The 18,668-nt window shown below is 35.2% G+C and overlaps 1 protein-coding gene across 3 annotated transcripts in view; it reads left to right on the top strand.

The window, feature by feature from the left end:
• The first annotated feature begins 171 nt into the window (after positions 1-171).
• Positions 172-18,668, top strand: part of LOC138690937 (prolyl 4-hydroxylase subunit alpha-1-like) — a 265,004-nt gene continuing 246,507 nt past the window's right edge. For 2 of the 3 annotated variants that reach the window (XM_069812510.1, XM_069812511.1), the window contains exon 1: positions 172-297. In XM_069812510.1, the coding sequence (XP_069668611.1) occupies positions 263-297 (35 nt within the window). In that variant the 5' untranslated portion in view covers positions 172-262. Of the gene's footprint in view, positions 298-374; positions 1,304-18,668 lie in introns of those variants that run through there. The other variant, XM_069812512.1, reaches the window with a different exon arrangement.

Raw genomic sequence — 18,668 nt, 5'->3', positions numbered from 1 at the left:
GTCGAATGCTGACGTGGAGAGAGCATTTTAGTATACTCAACAATGTGAAAACTTCCCTTAGAAATAGACTTAAAACCAATATGGTGAATTCGATTCTAACTGTGCGTGCTGGACTTAAGCGTGAAAAAAAATGCTGTCATGACTTTCAAACTCGTTGGTCATGACTGTACCCTACCAGCCGATGTTCTCAACCAAATTGGCACAATGGCAGCGTACCGCAGCGTAGACCAACCCAGCACATCAACTGCAGAACTAGAGGTAGATGATGTGGATGAATTATTACTTTAATCAAGATTGGTAAGTTGTGTTAAAATTTGCTTTTTTATTTATATATAAGTAGGTATATTGTGTCGGTCCTTTTTTTTAATTTTGACGGATTTCCAGGTGTTTTACTGACGGGAATATAATTTATGTGTTGGCAACACTGCTTGTCATTCATCCGGCTGTTTCCGTGAAGTGCAGGGGTGTTCATCATCATCTAGTATCATCCATTATTCACCTAAGTTCTTAACTTGTTAGTCACCTTAGGGTGCGGTACTTCGGTACTACGAACACAATAGTTTTGAATTTGAAGTAATTTAATTACGAAAAGGAATGTAAAACGCGAAAATACATTCAACGTTTCGACAAGATTACTATGTGAAAACGAACTTTTTCGACGTCACGCTACGACGCAGAGGCAGGACCGGATAGGTTAGCAGTAGCGTCATTAAATAAAAACGCAGTGAAGTGAAATGAGCTTCTGTTTATGGAACCGCGGATATGGTGAAAGATGGGCTGAACGAGGATTGAGCGTATTCTCTTCCTGCACTTTCAGCCATCTTACAAGTCATACCAACATAACTTACGAGGCATTACGAACGTTCCGCGCTAGTTTGCAATATTGCAGCGGGATGGTTGCATGGGTATTTAAAATGTATAAATTCATAGCTATCGATATAACATAAAGAATGTTTCGCGCTAGTTTCTAATGTTCGAGCGGGAATTCGTAGTTGTGGAAATGGCTGCAGTAGGTGATCGTATTAATATTAGAAAGCTGAGCATTATTAATAGTGAAAATGAAACGCAATGGCTGCAGTAGGTAATCGTATTAATATTAGAAAGCTGAGCATTATTAATAGTGAAAATGAAGCGCAACAGTGGTGCCGGGAGAAAGGTCTGCTTCCCGCAAATATGGAGTGTCCACTTTGTGGGGAGTTTTCGTACTCCCAAACAATAAGGGAGTGCGATGAGACGAATGTACCAGATGTAACGGAGTCAACGATCGCGGATTGGTTTTCATACTTGAGGGAAGTGTGTAGAGGTAAGAAAATGAACTGTTATGGCAGATTGGGTTAATTTAGGATTTTACTGACAGGTTAGATTAGGATAGATAAGGTTAGTGTAGGATTTTAGTGACAGGTTAGGTTAGCTTAGGTTTTTATGATGCGTTACGTAATTATTTGTGATAGGTTAGTTTAGGATTTTAGTGATAGGTTAGGTTAGTTTAGGATTTTAGTGACAGGTTAGGTTAGTTTAGTTTAGGATTTTAGTGACAGGTTAGGTTAGTTTAGGATTTTAGTGACAGATTAGGTTAGTTTAGACTATTATAATGCGTTGCATAATTATGTGACAGGTTAGGTTAGGTTAGTTCAGGGTTTTGGTTAGGTTAGGTTAGATGAGGTTAGTGTAGGATTTTAGTGACAGGTTATGTTACCTTAGGTTTTTATGATGCGTTACGTATTAGGTTAGTTTAGGATTTTAGTGACAGGTTAGGTTAGTTTAGGATTTTAGTGACAGGTTAGGTTAGTTTAGACTTTTATGATGCGAAGCATAATTATCTCACTGGGTCACCCTATATTAAGTTTAAAAAGACTCTTTTATTTCTTGAGAACAATACGGTATGTCTGCCACATGAATCTACACCAACACATCAGAAATTTATTGACACAGTCTGGATTTATTCAAGAAGTGAATATTTTGCAAAAGGATTACAATACTCCATAAATTCTTGAAAAATTAACACCATGATCCCTACTTGAATGCAATATAACATTCAACTTTTGAAAAATATAAAGAAAAAAACACGAATACAAAAATTATGGAATTACTTGCATTAAAAACTGTAGATAAATTACTCAAAATCGGAATGGTTACACATTTACACAATATATGATTTCTGCAAAAAAATAATATACTGTAACAGGTGGTTGGCATACATGCATAAATTGAATGACGTAGTAGCCTTGCGCTCGTCCGCCATGACACATTGTAGCATGTAGGGTGAGATTACCGCCGACGTCAAATCCAAAAATACGGCTTGTTGAATAATGAATTTTGTATGTCTGTGGTGAGAACTGCTAAAGGTGGACCCGGCTAAATTATACAGTGTGCTGAATCATCTCTGAAAGCCAGTTTGGTTCTTGGACCAAAGATGAACCCGTTCGAGGAAGAAAATTAGTATATGGGTAATCACCTTTTCGAATAATTTGCGGTATATGTTTGCCAGGGCTATTGGTCTGTATCCCTCAGCTTTTTTAAAATCTTTGTCTGGCTTAGGAACAGGTACACGAAAGAATTGATTCCATTCGTCCGGCATATAGGCTGATTGAAGAAAAAATGTAAAAATGTGTGCAATGATTTCTATTGTAGCTGAAGGAAGAGCTTTGAGCATGGTATATGTAATATCATCAGGACCAGGGGATGTTGATGTTTTAATATGCTGAAGTGTTATGTTAATTTCCGTTGGCGTAACCTGTTGAGTAAGGCTGTCCTCGGGGATTGTCTGTGATTAAATCTTGTGCTACAGGAATTAATGGAGGCACTGCTGGAAGGGTACCATCAACCGGGGTTACTTTACACACTTTTTTTGCTTATTCGTTAAAATAATTGAAGATTATAAAGTTAGATACACAAATTAATTTTTATATGAATGTTCCTGGTTAATTTGAGTAAATTTGAAAATCTAGTGGTTGTACATATGCATTATGACACACTTGTAAATAAATAATCACGTGTGTAAAGATGCCCCGTTTACGGGGTTACTTTACACACACATTTACTTTGCCTTATAATCGAGTATTCTGTTCAATATGGTCCACTGTTTTAAGTACTGGGATTGGAAAGGTAAAACATTTCTGCACTATATGACGTGTTTCGCAATTTATTAGCCCACTACAGTTAGCACAGTGGGAACAAAATATATTGGTAAATTCCTGAAAATGAAATATTTTATATAAAAGTCAAGAAATGTAATAATACAATAAATGGTTATATGCTGTTCATGAATGTTCATAGCTTTCCTGGATAATACAAAAATACATTAATCGCACAGCAGCAGGGAAAAATTATGGCACATCGTAAATGTAGTGATCTGAAGTAAAACTTTTTTTTCTTCACAATTTAAGAACATCATTTCATAACACCCTCTTACATCAGCAAATGTAGGTGTTCTTTGAACTTCAGGACCCCCCTCCTCAGAGATATTGGTTTGTCAAGCACTCCAATGATATCATCACATTTAACATCGCACACATCTTCAGTATCAGGCCATACAAATAAATCTGAATCTTTTTCAGTCATTTCAAAAATCCAACTTCCATCTCATCGCATGACAAAACTTTTTTCACTCTCCCAATGAAATGTTTGACACTTTTCTTTGTAGTAAATTTTACAACAACCCAGTGATTGGTACCAGGAGTAAAATCTTTCGCAGTTGGAAGCCTTGGCAGAAATATAGAGCCACAGTCATCATTGGAATTGAAATTTTCATCTTCAGCTACATCTAAGGCTTCGTCAGCTTCATGGTCTTCCAAGTCGAGAGTGCAGCAACAACAGCAATATCGCCAGGGGCAAGTGACTTTCCAGGCTCAGCTGCTAGCCTCTTCCTTCTTCTAACACCTGTACTTTCAGCACGACTTCGGCTTTTGCGAAGGTGGTCGAGAACTGCTTCTGCTGCTACATTGTGATTTTCCTGGGGAGGTGCTGTAGGAAGCCTTTTCAAAACCTGGTGACGGTCCAACGGGTGAATTCCAGTTGCTTTGAAGCCAGCTATCACATTTACCTTCTTGCTGAATTCAATAGACGACAGGAGCTCTGTCAGCAAACACGGAAACATGTCCTTTGATAGTGAGCTCATTCTTGGATGTTGAAGTGACAGAATGATCCTCCAGACTCTTTTGAGAGGCCCAAAGATGTCCATTGGCTGGGTGATGTGTGTGTAATTTGGAGGCAGCATCACAAATCTGACATCATGCTCTGAACAGAGGTTAATTATGTTTATGTTGAAATGGGATGATAGGTTGCCACCTATTATCATTTTAGGTCCCTGCAGCTTCCGCACAAATGGCACAACAATTGTTTTGAACCAGTCATAAAAGCATGCTGAATCAAAACCAACCAGATTTCGTACTATTATATCGAGTCCCTTGTGGGCCACCTTCACACCATGTGTCCCACAAGTTATCTGACTTATATACGACGTTCAGTGGGAGTAGTTCGCCAGCAGCTGTGCCGCAAAACATGATAGAAGTTGCTCCTTTTGAGAAATTCCTAACGACTTCTGGATATTTTGTTCCCCTCTTGAAAATTGCGACTTTTTTCCCTGGATCGTCGCTCAGATTAATCTCATAATTAATTATGTTGCTCGAAGGAACGCCTTCCAAAGACTCTGTTAGGTGATCGAAGTATCTATTGATCTCCTCTGGAGTCTTCTCAGCTCTGTATCTCTTGATATTCTCTGCTGTCCTCCTAGTCAAAGCATCTTTGTGCCGCTTCAAGAATGAAGTTGCCCATTCCTCTTCTGGTGTGTTGTTCTGGAACTGAGGAACTGTAAGTTAAGAAAGATGGAATCAAGGTTGAGAGGTAGCGTCATGCTAACCACATGACTATACTGCTATCTACTAGTTGCAGTAACCGATTCAACTGGCATTGGTCCTTCAGAGCTGACATGCCATGGATTGTTGGAAATAATAATAATAATAATCTACAAGTGACGACCTTGTCTGCTTGAAAGTAATTTATTTTCCCCTATCATTGACGGGAATCGATCCTACCAACATTAATAGTGACATTATACATCATATTAAAAAGAGTTTTTATTTTTAATTGGTGCCCATAAACACTTCACATCTGTGTAAAGTTGCCCCGTTCAGAGGTACACTAGGTTATCATTCTTCTTTTCCCTCTCGCAGAGTAGCACATGCAACGAAAAACTGGTCAGGCAGTCATTTCCCGTGTCCGAAAGCTTCATAATTTCATACAATACTAGTCACAATTGAATGTATGAACTGTACTATTCAATACAACACAAAGTTTTCACACATAGAGAAAAGAGTAAAAATACTTGCCTCGTGAAATTCACCAGCAACAATGGTGTATAACAGCTTTAATAATGGCACACACTTCAGACTGCTACACACATGTGCTGTTGTCACATAGAATCAGTTCCACGGAGTTGCTACACATTGTCTCTAATGTGCTGCCATCTAAACATTTTTTCTAGAAATGTGAAAAGTTACCCCCCCTTGTGTAAAGTATACCCGGTTGACTGTAAGTGTTTCCAACCATTCCATCTGAAGATTGTAGTCTTGTTCTGTGGGTGATAGAGTTTTCCTTTTGTTAGATCCAGTGAAAAATTTTATTTTGTACCAAATTTGTTGTGTGGAGCTGTTGTAGTTTATCGTTTCACAGAATTTCCTCCATCCAGCTCTTTTGTGATATTGTAGACATCTTCTCGTTTTAGCCATCTTATGTTTTTCCAAGAAATAATTGTGTATGTTTAAGTTCTTCCTGAGTGTGGCAATGGCAGTATGTCTAGATTCGAGTGCTTGTTGACAGTCCTTATTCCACCATGGGGATTTCTGGGTTCTATGTTTTACAAGGAAAGACTGATATGGGTGGTAATGATTCAGGTATTCTGTAATGAAGGTATGAAGTATTCGAAATTGTTCAGGCGAATTTTCAGTTTGTAATAAGATTGGCATTCTCTGCAATATGTATTCTTGAAAGGAGGTGGCCGAAAAAATTTTGGAGCGGATATTGGTGGTGTTGTAGTGGAAGTCCATGCTTGAGGTAGTACACGTGAATGCTGGAAATGATCGCTGTTCAAGGTGTCCGGAAGAAGTGTACAGTTTGCATATGGAAGCAGCTCTATTGAAACAAAAGTTAAATCAGTGACTGAAATGTTAGGAGAAGGCGGTAGGAGTCTTGCTGGAGCAAGCTCATTTAGCATTTGGAAATCGTGAGCTTTGAGTAGAGCCAAAGGATAGCTATCTGGCTGAGTTGAATGAAATTGGATGTATGCATTGGGGATGTTAAAATCTCCGACCACAATTGTCCTATTTTGATCGATGTTATTAAATACACTATTCCATATGGTCTTGGTGGCTAAATTGTTTGGTAGATTGTAAATATTTATAATTGTAAGTTGTTCAAATTTTATTTTAATCACTTGCAAGTTATTCTATAAGTCTTGTATCGATTCATAATCACATATTTTCAAGTTCTTGTGTACCCATATGCCAACACCTCCTCCCTTTGAGTTACGATCATTACTGATTGTATTATACTGGGAAAAGTTACAATTATGAGTGTTTGATAGCCAGGTTTCATTTAAGCAAATGACTTCAACTTGCCTTTCTGAGATTAATTGTTGTAGTTCTCCTTTTTTATTTCTAATACTTTTGGCATTCATATGTAAAATATGAATTGATGAGCAACTGTATAGTTTAGACATGTTTCCTTTCTTAACGAGAAGTTAGGTTTTTTTTTTCTATGATCCATTGTAGAATTTTATTTCTAATACTTCTGGCATTCATATGTAAAATATGAATTGATGAACAACTGTATAGATTAGACATGTTTCCTTTCTCAACGAGAAGTTAGGTTTTTTTTTTCTATGATCCATTGTAGAATCTTAACTTGTTTCATTGTAAGCCGGACTTAACAATTTGATTGTATGTAGCATTTTAGGTTGATCATTTTGTGATAAACAAGGTATTAGACTATGTAACACTTCTAACATTTGTTTCATTTTGGTTTCTTCCACCATTCGAAAAGAGGGTAACTTGTTTGGATTTTTGGACTCTTTTGTAGGTATCTTATTTATCTGTTTGTGTAGCTTTACTGTTGGAGTAAACCTGGTTGAATCACCTGCTTTTGCATCCGAAAATATTGTTGGATGGTGATGTTGACTGGGAATTAATATATCTTTATAGGCGTGTTTAAACTTTTGTGACATGCATGGTTGTTCTTTCTTATATTTAGATACCAGGGTTATAGAAAGAGGTGTACCTTGCCTTTTTTTCAGGACCTGCGTCGAGTTAATATTGATGTGATCAGTTTTGGTAGAAGGCTGTTGGGGTTGTTCTGTTGAGTTAGGTCTTCGGGAAGTTGATAGAGTCAGGAAGGGATCCCGGAAGTTTGCTTGAGGAGCCACCAGTTGGGCTGTTATATCTGCAAAAGTTTTCCGTCCTTTTATAATAGCAATGGCATCATATCTGGAGATTTTTAGTGCCTCAATTTTTTCCAGAATAGTAACCTCTGTTTTATAGTGGGGACAATCAGTACTATTAGCCATGTGAGCAAGACCGCAGTTGTTACATTTATATTTAGTGACCTGGCATTCTTTAGATTGGTGATTGTCTGAACATTTAAGACATACAGTGTGATTCCTACAATATTTAAGTGAATGTCCAAAACGTTGACAGTTACGACATAGCAAAACTTTTTCATTGTATTTATGAAGTTTGTGAAGTGTATAGAATAGTTTGAGGTCGTTTTGTAGTTTTGAGAGCGGAATGTTATTAAGACTGTGGTCATAGGTTCCCACTCCTGAGTTCCCTGTGAAGTAGTGATTTTACGGTTAATCTATACACGTTGGTAATTTTATAACCTTCGACACAATAACCTTGTTGAATATCTTCTTTAGAAATCTCCTTGTCTATATTGTGTAGGCCTATATTTGGTATGTAGGAATGAAAGTAGAACAATTGTATTGGGTATCGAAATTTGATACTAAGAACTTATTTGCGTCCATATAATTGGTAAAATGAATTTCATATTTGTTTTTACCCACAGGTTTGACTATGTGGATGTTCGTAATGTGTGATTCGTATAGTAATTTACCCAATTTAATGGGGTGGATATTTGTTGAGTTCCCTTCGTTAGATTTAAGTATTACAAAGAATGGTCCAGAGTCTTGATAGTTGTACAAGTCCTTGTGTTTAGCTTCCGCCTTAGTAGTTTCAGCTTGAGTTTCATTTGGTTGAGTAATAAGGTATCCATGTTACTTTCGTCAAGATATGTTAGTGTAGAATTCGTATGTGTTATTTGCGAATCCAAGAATACATCCTATACAGATACGTTACTCTCCATATGATTCAATAATAGGATAAGAATATGAAGTCCCTACGGAATAAAAAGCCCAGTCTATGAGATGGGATTAAACACAATTTAAATGAAAATACGTAATATATCTTTTTTGGCTCTTCACCACCGATTTCTTGAATATAGTTAAAGAAATACAAAATAAATAAGATTGTACTCAACTAATTAGCAGCAATCCAGAAGACGTCCATCCAATAGATAACTAGTTTGTCGAGTGGACCGTGCAGTAACTATACAATCTGCACATTTGTGCGCATTCATCGTTATTAATTAATGTTGAGATCACTGTGTTAGTACTACGTATTCTGCCATGTATTGTTTTGTTTATAGACTATTATCGTAGAAATAGTCGTTATAAATTTTTATATAATTCTACAGACATGATTTTGACCGTTGATTTGTAACGAACAACTATATAGCCCTATAGTCTTCTTAGCTTAATGGCTAAAGTGTCGGACAAATAATGAGATGTGAAGTTTCTTGGATCGAATCCGACCATTGGTAGTGGTAAGATAATAATTTTGTATTAACAAGAGCTGCCCTATAGATCGGCCTACTAATCAATTCACAATGAACAATGATTAAAGACAATAATGTATGTGACAATTTGAAAGGAAAAAAAAACCATTAAGATAAGTTATAAGAAAACATAGGAAATCATTTACAATAAAAGTTTCTTGGGTACAAATGATTACTAATTATAGCTAAGGATGATTTAATACATGAGATCCTATGGCATCAAAATTGTAGAATAGAATTGTAATATAATGTATTTGATAATTTAGAATGTAATTGTAAAATTGTAAACATGTAAGATCTGTAAAGACGAATAATAGAAAAGAGAAAGATAGGAGTAAAGGGAAGTTGGTAGAGAAGGAAGAGAGAGAGAGAGAGAGAAAAGAAAGAGAGACAGGAGAAAAAAATTGTAATTAAATACTAATATTTCAGTAGTAGTGACGTCATCAGTAACATACATTTCCATCGTATCAACCGATTTAATCAGACATTAATTAGGTTAGGTTTCTGATTTGTGATGCCAATCAACATAAGATTGGCTATGAATAAAATTATGACTTCATTATCACATAATATTTAACAATGAAAAGATATGATTTTATATTAGATATTACTGTATATATTACTTTCTATTCAACACGATAATTTATTAAGGATTCAGTTTTCTTCATTGTACTCGTGATGCAGGGGTTGGATTATTGAACTGAAGAGAATGCTGTTCCTGTTCATGAAAAAGTGAACAGTATCATTTCGTTCCTCAAGAAAGTGAAATACAATTTCTTGCATGCCGTTTAATATAGTGAGGGAATAATGGTATTTCTCTAGAAAAATTGCACCAAAGAAGGCACAATTTTCTTTTGTTTCACTAGCTTATAATGTGGTAAAAACATGGTTTTAGTTTGCAGCCACAAATATTGTACTTTCAGGATAAAAATCTTTTGATACTACTTGTGTATTCTAATACGATGTTGTAGCCGCACTTGTTACAGTTATAGGCTACAAATTTGATTCTTCTGTATTTTAACCCTTTCCAGCCCAAATTAAATTGAAACTTAAAAAAAATATATATATTTTTACATGAATTTAATTTCAGAAGGGTTCTCTGTACGTGAATTCACAGTTATTTTGCTTTTTATTGATTTATTTGTACAAAATTTAGGATGACTCCATATGGCATCATTGGGTAATTTACATTGACCTGGTACATTAGTAACATTATTCTCAGAAATTAACAATACGAAATAGTAGAAAATACAGCACAGAATGATACACAACTGTAACATATATTAGGCAACAACAATTTCCTTACATCATTAGAATGTCATTTATATCAATAATTGGAACATAACTAATATTATTATAGTAAAAGAGTAACACAGAAATAAAAACATGTTTTAAATTCTAACTTAATTGAATTTCAGTTCTCAGTAAAAGAAGGTATAGTAATTATTCTGAATGATGACAACATATCTACACACTTATTGCACCCACAATTTGACAAGTCTTCTCATTTCATATGATATTTCAAGAAGCAGTTCTTGTCTTTGGTGAGACAAAGAGATTTGTTACACTTGATGCATTTGAGTCTTGAATAAACTTTCATGCAAAGTTTGCATTTTTGTTTGTTCTCTATGTGAAATGGCCAGTGATCAATAGTGTCATCTCTTGCATCGTCTACTGGCCTAGGAACTAATGGGGTCCTCTTGGCGTAGTTTCTTTTGATGTTGATACGCTGTCATTGGAAGGGCAATCTCTCTTTTTTATTGTCATCTTCCCTGCCTTGAGTAGACTATGAGCAATTTCTGAGCGAAAAGCAAGAAGTGGCTTGTGTTGGTAATTCTTCTTTGATAGCAATGACGGCAGTACATGGCTTATCCATTTACAACACACATGTCCAGTAGATGGAAGATGATTCGTAAGTAGAATTGCTTCACACCAATATTGCTTCTGTATAGAACAACCAGAATATCGTGCAAGTCGACACCACCTATGAAACAATTGTACTTTTTGACAATTTTTGGTTTGGGAATGTCTATGTGCTTTCCTTCAGCAACTGACCACTGCTTCACATTTTCTACTGGATTTCTTTCTTTATATGAGGAAACAAGGTGAACAGCTTTGTTGTCATACCATTTGAGGGCTATGGCGTTCTTCTCTGCCTCACTTCTGAAGTCGAATGATCCTCGTCCGAGCTTCTTCAACTCATTATCTGTTTTGAGAGTGCAATCCTTACAGTTCCTACAGATAAAATTCCAACCTCCTTCAGAGCACATATGAGGTTATAGGAAGTGAACCAATTGTCCATAGACAATTCGTAATTTTGTCCTTTTGGGAGACTCTAAGAACTATGTCACCACTTATACCAAGAGCAGAATTATATTTTTACCATTCCTTTCCCCCTGTAGATTTCAAAATCATACACAATGCCACTGGTGCCTGCACGAGCAAACACTTTGATTCCCCACTTGTGTGGCTTGTTTTTCACATACTGCTTGAGAGAGCTCCTTCCTTTGAATGGAATAATCAATTCATCCACTGAATTGTATCCTTCAGGCTCTGTTTCTAGGAAACTGGTTCTTGTTCTGTCTATAAATGGCCTGACTTTGAAGAGTTTGTCATAATTTGGGTCATCTCTGGCCTTCATGTTACTGTTGTCATTGACATGGAAGTACGTTCTTAACTTATCAAATCTGTTTCTGACCATGACATCAGCAATAGGAGAAAATCTGGTTGCATCAGCCCAGTACATCCTGTAACTAGGCATTTTTACAATCCCAGCCACGAGGTGAATACCAAGAAATTGTTCCATCTCATTTATATTTGTATCCAAAGAACTGCCAGTTTTTTGTAGACAGTACAAATTTGATTGTTCAACAAAGTTCATAATTACATCATCTTTACACATCATTTTAAAATATTGATACGCTGTCATTTCATCCTTGGGAGAATCAGAGAAACTAACATTACAATATGTGTCCACTTCTTCGATGTCTTTCATTCGCCAATGAAGATGGCGTGTGGGTTCTCGTGGTACAGCCTGCATTGCTGCATTTTCACTTCCATTGCTTTGTACCAGCTAAGCCAAAGGAACATCATCATCCACTTCCTCTTCTTCTACTTCAAACATGTCAGTGTCTAATCCAGAGATGACTGGAATTACTGGAGATGCTGGTGACAAGTGTTTCTGAAACATCCCGTATGTCTGGTTCATCTGATTTCTCTGCCTCAGCTTCAGACACATCTCCTTCTAAGAGAACTACCACTTGAGCATTTGTCAATGTTTTCAGCTTGTGAGTGAGAGGGAGGTGTACGAGGTGTACGATCATCCACTCCTCTATATTTCTTATTGTTATCGCCAGGTGGACGGTACATTGGAAAGATTGGATGTGCACAGTGGAAGACTTAAAGAAATAAATAGTGTGAATTTGTATAACAAATATAATTAACAATAAATGAATAACAATATACATGAATGGTAAATGAAATAACAAAGAAATATGAAATAAGCGAATGAAAGTAACACAAATTAATCTGAACAAGTATCACAACGATATCTGAATCATGACAGAATTACTAGACTGGGCAAACATACTTATAGGTCATAATACAATCTAATATGGCCATCACTCAATAATCAATGACTGACCTATTAACCATCTAGTCATGAAAACACTCTCCGAATATATATAATAACCATCTAGATATGAATCTCAAGACAACGCCCAGTCAGCACACTAACTCAATACATGACCCATTCAATCACAGATACCATACAATCTGACTAACCAAACTAAACATATATATAAACTCAATAACGCAAAGACTTTACCCAGTATAAGGCATCACATAACTGATCACTATACATTACCAATTCCACATAGACCTCGCATGAATTGTGCAGATTGGACTGACACAAAATCTCTGTACTTTACAATAACAATGCCCAAGAGAGAGAGAGAGAGAGAGAGAGAGATACGTAATATAAGTAACACGATGATTTCAATCTCAATGATCGTTTAAATAGCAACGGAAACTCAACGCACTCGATTCCTGAAATAGCGGCAATGGAACCAATAAATCAAAATGGAGTAGGGAAAATACTAGAACAATAATATGAGGCCCATACTATTCCAGTTCATTACAACGTCAAATAGAACGTAATCGAAAGATTGTAATCGCTGCTCTATCACACAAACCGTCTTGGAACATCAAAACCTCACATGTAAAATCATATATCATCACGTAATCCCCAATCATCAAACCTCACATATCAACTTATACATCATCACGTAATCCCCAATACAATATACCTCATATATATATATATATATATATATATATATATATCGCATAATATATATTACTCGACGCAATCACAATTACTTGCCCCCAAGACGTATCACTAGCAAACGATATTTCAAAGTACGATCCACTACAATCTCTCAAACACATACAATCGAAGATAAAAATATCACGACGCAAATTTACCTACTCCACTGATACAAATCTGACACAAGTTGTAAGCACGCTAAATCACAAGATATACATCTGAAACAAAGTTCCATGTAATGCGTAATTATACAAAGAAATATAGTGACGCACTGTTCTCGAACAATCTATCACGATAAACTTAAGTTACAAGAATTGAAAACAGTTCGAGCTCCACTTGTCGAGTACACGTCAATTGCCTGAATGAAAAATATCAATGCGGCTTGCAACTCCTAAGTACTGTTACCCATACGGCTTCCAACTCGTAAGTGATGTTAACTATATGGCGTGTGAGACCTGAGTCCGTGATGTTCTCTCTACGGCGTGCGAGTCCTAAGTGATGTTCTCTCTAGCTGCCCGTGACCAAGTAAACTCACTCTCCCTCTTCCCTCGTGAGACGTAATCAACCGGCCAATAGGATAATTTGGAAAGAAAAAATGAAAGGATTCATAGCGCTATCTATAATGTAACGTCTGAGAGCGCTCTGACGGACGAAGTGACGTACTAGGTGAACGGCTATGATGCTGAGCATGGCTCATGAGGCAGCACTAAAGTAGCTGTCAATTCCTTCCTATTACACGACATCTTAAAAAAAAAAGACTGTATAGTTATAAATTATTGAATCAACTACCTGTAATTTATAGCAATTCACTTATGGCGCAGTCATTCAATACTTATTTGCAAACATATAATACAAACACATACAATATAACAACATATAAACACAATTCTGAGACTAGATAGACTCCATTTATTCATTATTCAAACGACAATGACCAATGATTCCATTTGAAATCACAATATTTTATGCCTTCTGGTGCAACATATTATTATTATTATTATTATTATTATTATTATTATTATAATAAATCATTTCTATTGTTACAGACGTCAAAAGAGAGTCTTTACACTTCAAATTATATGCAGATTGCGTATTATGCATAAAGAACTTAACTTCACACAAATTTCTAAAATAATACTCAATGGCTGTACTCATTTGTCAACATCATCACAATAACAAAGGAGAAACGCTGCCCGATAGTGTTTTGTTTTGAGATTTCAGGGATGCAAGCTGTCTTCAAAAGGAACTAAGCATATGGCTATGATAACATATGGAGTCATTTGGCATTCTACATATATTCTCACAGAAGGGAAAGTGTATGATGCCATATGGAATCATTGGGCTGGAAAGGCATTGTTGTAGCCCCCCCCCCCACTTGTTACAAATATAACACTTGTTAGGTTCAAGATGCAGTACTATGAAAACTGGTCATTTCCCTAGTAATTCATGCTGGAACTACTGAGTTTTATGTTGATAATTTTGCCAAAGAGCCTATTTTATGTAATTGGGTGCCATGAAAGAAGCTCTATCACCTCCTATGTTATGACCACATTGTCATAGTTGCTGAAGGCCGTGAAAAAAAATTGAAAACACATAGTCCCAGAGCCACTTTCGCATCAAAGAGTCTGTCAAATACACTTATTGTAGTTTCTTTTGTGGTAATGGAGTACCGGTAACAATCAAAATTGAACTTCTCAAAGAAAATAAACAAAAGTTATATTTCATTAATTCATGTATTGCACCACGAAATTATGTAAACTACTTCAGTATTATGAAACTGTTGGTGCTTGGTTTGATATATATGCTATATTTTTATTAAGGAACTGGATGATTTATAAGGTTCAAACTGTAGGCTATAACATAATAAACATAGAAAAACACAATTATTTATATATTAACATTTGCTGAGAATATGAATATCTTATCTGTACAATGAACTCCATTTACGAGACTGTACCATTTGTAGAGGGTCCGAGGATTAGGAAGACCTGTATCAAATTCTCTAACAAAGTTACATGTTTTGCAATTTATATATTGAAAGTTTATTGTTTCAGTCATTGACTTAACTGTTGTGTATGTTTTAGGTGTTAACCTTTACATAATAAGTTACAAGACGTATAAACGTTTTCATTGAACAGTGTCAACATCTTCAGATACGAACAATCAATTTTGCAATATCATTATTCTCTACATTCTCTACACATACAATGCATGTTTAATAGCATACGGGGATAAAAACCTGTTAAAAATTAATATAATTATAATATGCATTAATATTCTAATATTCAAATGTCAACATTTAAAAGTGTACATTTACTGTACAATAGATTTACTTTGCAAGTCGTCACATGTAGGCTAGGTTATTAATGAAATAATATTATGAGGCTAAAAATAAGGTTAAAATATAAAAGTGAGCTGACTCTATATTATATTATATTATATTATATTATATTATACATGTGAAGATTTGCAATTACAATGTTTTATTACATGTTTTATTCATATTTCCATACTTTGGTGATGCACATCTTTCTAAAATATATCATAGTGTATGCTTCATAGCCTGTCGTAAATGCTTATGCAGATCATTGTGTTAATCTTTATGCCAATATATTGGGTTTAGTTGTTTATTGTTGATTTGGTGGTGTGCGTTTACTTTGTTGCTGTTCATTCACACCGAAAATAATTTAAACCGTAAGTTGGTAACCTAACTTTGATTAGTGGATTTAATTTTAGTTGTTTATAATGTATTGAATGGAACTTACGGATAAATAATCAAAATCCAATACTGTGTATGTAGTGGTTTATGTAGCAAGATGTGAATCGGGTGTCTAAGATTGCTGAAAGAAATCAAATGTTGAAATTAATGATACTAGCATTAATGAAGCAAGTGGTGCAATTTGTATTATATGAATTTGACTGAAGGTCAAGTTTGATTGATATTGGGATAATAAAATAATTGCGAAGTGAGAAGCTATGTAAATTATAAAGTGTTGGTAACAAATTCTAACTTTGCTGAAGTAAATCAGAATTATTTACTTATGTTATCTACACGCACTGAAATATGAAATATTGACTTACTTGTTGTGGATGTGCTTTCTTTAGATGTTGATCGTGTACTGGCTATGTGAGGACTGTGTATCTACGTCTAACACAGCTTATGAAGGAAGTAAATAGTGCGCGTATGAATACACTGCATCACATGCTGTATAGTGTGTTCTGTAAATTGGGTAAATTTTCATTAATCAAGGATTTATCTTTTTTATAATATTTCGAAATATAGTATTCTTCTGCATTGTTTATATGTGTGTTATCTTTGTATGTTTTAATTATTGTTAGGATATCATTTATTGATCCAAGTTCATGTCCATTTTGAATGAGATGGGATGCATATTTTGATTTTGTTCTGTTGTGTTTTTTTTTTTTATTTTCCACATAAAACCCTATTTTACATGAGTATATTAGGGTTAAAGTTTTCTATTTACTTGAGATAATATAATATAAATACATTTTTAACATTTTTTTTTTCTGTCGATGTTATGAATAAGATAAGTGTAAACTTAATTTTAAGACAGTTACAACTATCAACACAAACACATGAGAAGTCTACATCAATCATAAAGAAAGCGCTTAATTATACGAAATACATTAAAAATGATATCTGTAAATACAAAACATAATTGAATAACAATAACATAGAATTTGGCATGAAATAATACATATAGCGTCCAAAAGTAAACAAATATTATGATAGATACTAGAGCAATGTGGAATATACAGACATAATCATACAAACAATTATTTCATACAAAAGTAAATTTATAATTTACACACATCCTTTTATAGCATAGCATAGATGGACAATTTATATTACTTAAGGTTAAAATTTTCAAATAATACAAGAACAATATTGACACTTACAATTTTCTATTGATGTGGTTAATAAAATTAATGAATATTTTGCGACAACAATTTCTACGGAAAATGTTGTACAATGGCTTATTGTAGCTAATATTACATTTATTTAGGTGCATTTCAATGCTGTATCTTCTATATCCATAAAGTGGGCAATCAAATAACAAATGTTCTACTGTTTGTTCACTTCCACAAACGCATTCATTTCAGTTTTCTACATTAGTATGAAATCTCCTGAAATATGAAATAAATTTACCATGGCTGGATACAAATTGTGTGAGAATGAAATCAGGTATAAATAAAGTGCACTTTAAGCGGCTATGTACATCGGGGAAGAATAGATCTCTTGTGGTTGAGCCATTATTACTATTCTTCCACTGTGAATTCCACATATTTATTATTTGTTTTTTATACTCAGCCTTTGCACGAGATAAAGGACACCTTTTGTATGCAAAATCACCTTCGCTGGATGCTGCTAATTTCGCCAGTTCGTCAGCTCTTTCATTTCCAGAGTAACCATCATGTCCTTTTATCCAAGAGAGACAAACATGGTTATTATATCTTGAGAGTTTGGTTCTTATTTCTGTGGCTATCAGGTTTAAATTGAATTTATCTTTAATAGAGAGCAATGCTGCTTGAGAATCTGAATGGATGTGTGAATCAGTTTTGTTGTCTATGCACCATATGACTGCTTGTTGAATGGAATAAAGTTCAGCTTGAAAGATAGTGCATATTGGAGCCAGTCTGTATGTAGATGTGAAAACTTCTGTGTCTCTTGAATAGACGACAAAAGTACAGCCTACTAACTCTTCTCCATTTCCTCTCTGTGTTCGAGAGCCATCGGTATAGACGTGAAATTCGTGCCTTCTGTTGCAAGTTGTTTGATTAACAAAATGTGGGTACTCACATGGGTGTCCTCTTGACAGAAAATGTGTTTTCTTCTCAATTTCTATCTCTTAATGGAGTAGTCGTGAAATAACTTCTGTTCCATTTTTCCTGTCTGTCAGTTCAAATTGAGCAACGGCTGTTATATGCAGTGGTGCAATGCCTGCTATAACCAGGGCTGCGTCCGTAGATATTGTTCTGTATGCCTTCGTGATCTGGAGTACAAAACCACGCTGTATTTGAATTAATTTCTTCTGCGCCCATTTTTTATCTAATATATGCTGGTAGGCGGAAACGCAATACAGTACCATTGGCTCGAAAGCCCCATAGTAAATAGTACGCAGTGCTTCTGAATTGATGCCCCATGTGGGTTTCGTGGCTCGTGCTAGGGCAGATTGGAACTGGCTTTCCTTTTTGGCCAAATTTTCTAAATGTGGTTTAAAAGTCATTTTCTTGTCGAGAATTACTCCGAGATATGAGAAGTGATCTAGTATTTTTATGTCTTCCATATTCAGTTGAATTTTTGGTGCAGCAATTCCTTTCTTCTTGGTTATCAACATTGCTTTGTTTTTTGTGAATTGAATTGAAGTTTGTTAATACAACCCCATTTATAAATCGAATTAAGCGCTGTATTTGCAGCATTTTGTAGGGCAGT

Source organism: Periplaneta americana, chromosome 16, assembly GCF_040183065.1.
Source record: "Periplaneta americana isolate PAMFEO1 chromosome 16, P.americana_PAMFEO1_priV1, whole genome shotgun sequence".
NCBI classification, from domain to species: Eukaryota; Metazoa; Arthropoda; class Insecta; order Blattodea; family Blattidae; genus Periplaneta; species Periplaneta americana.
The sequence above is the reverse complement of the archived record's forward strand: the minus strand, read 5'-3'. Positions and strand labels throughout refer to the sequence as shown.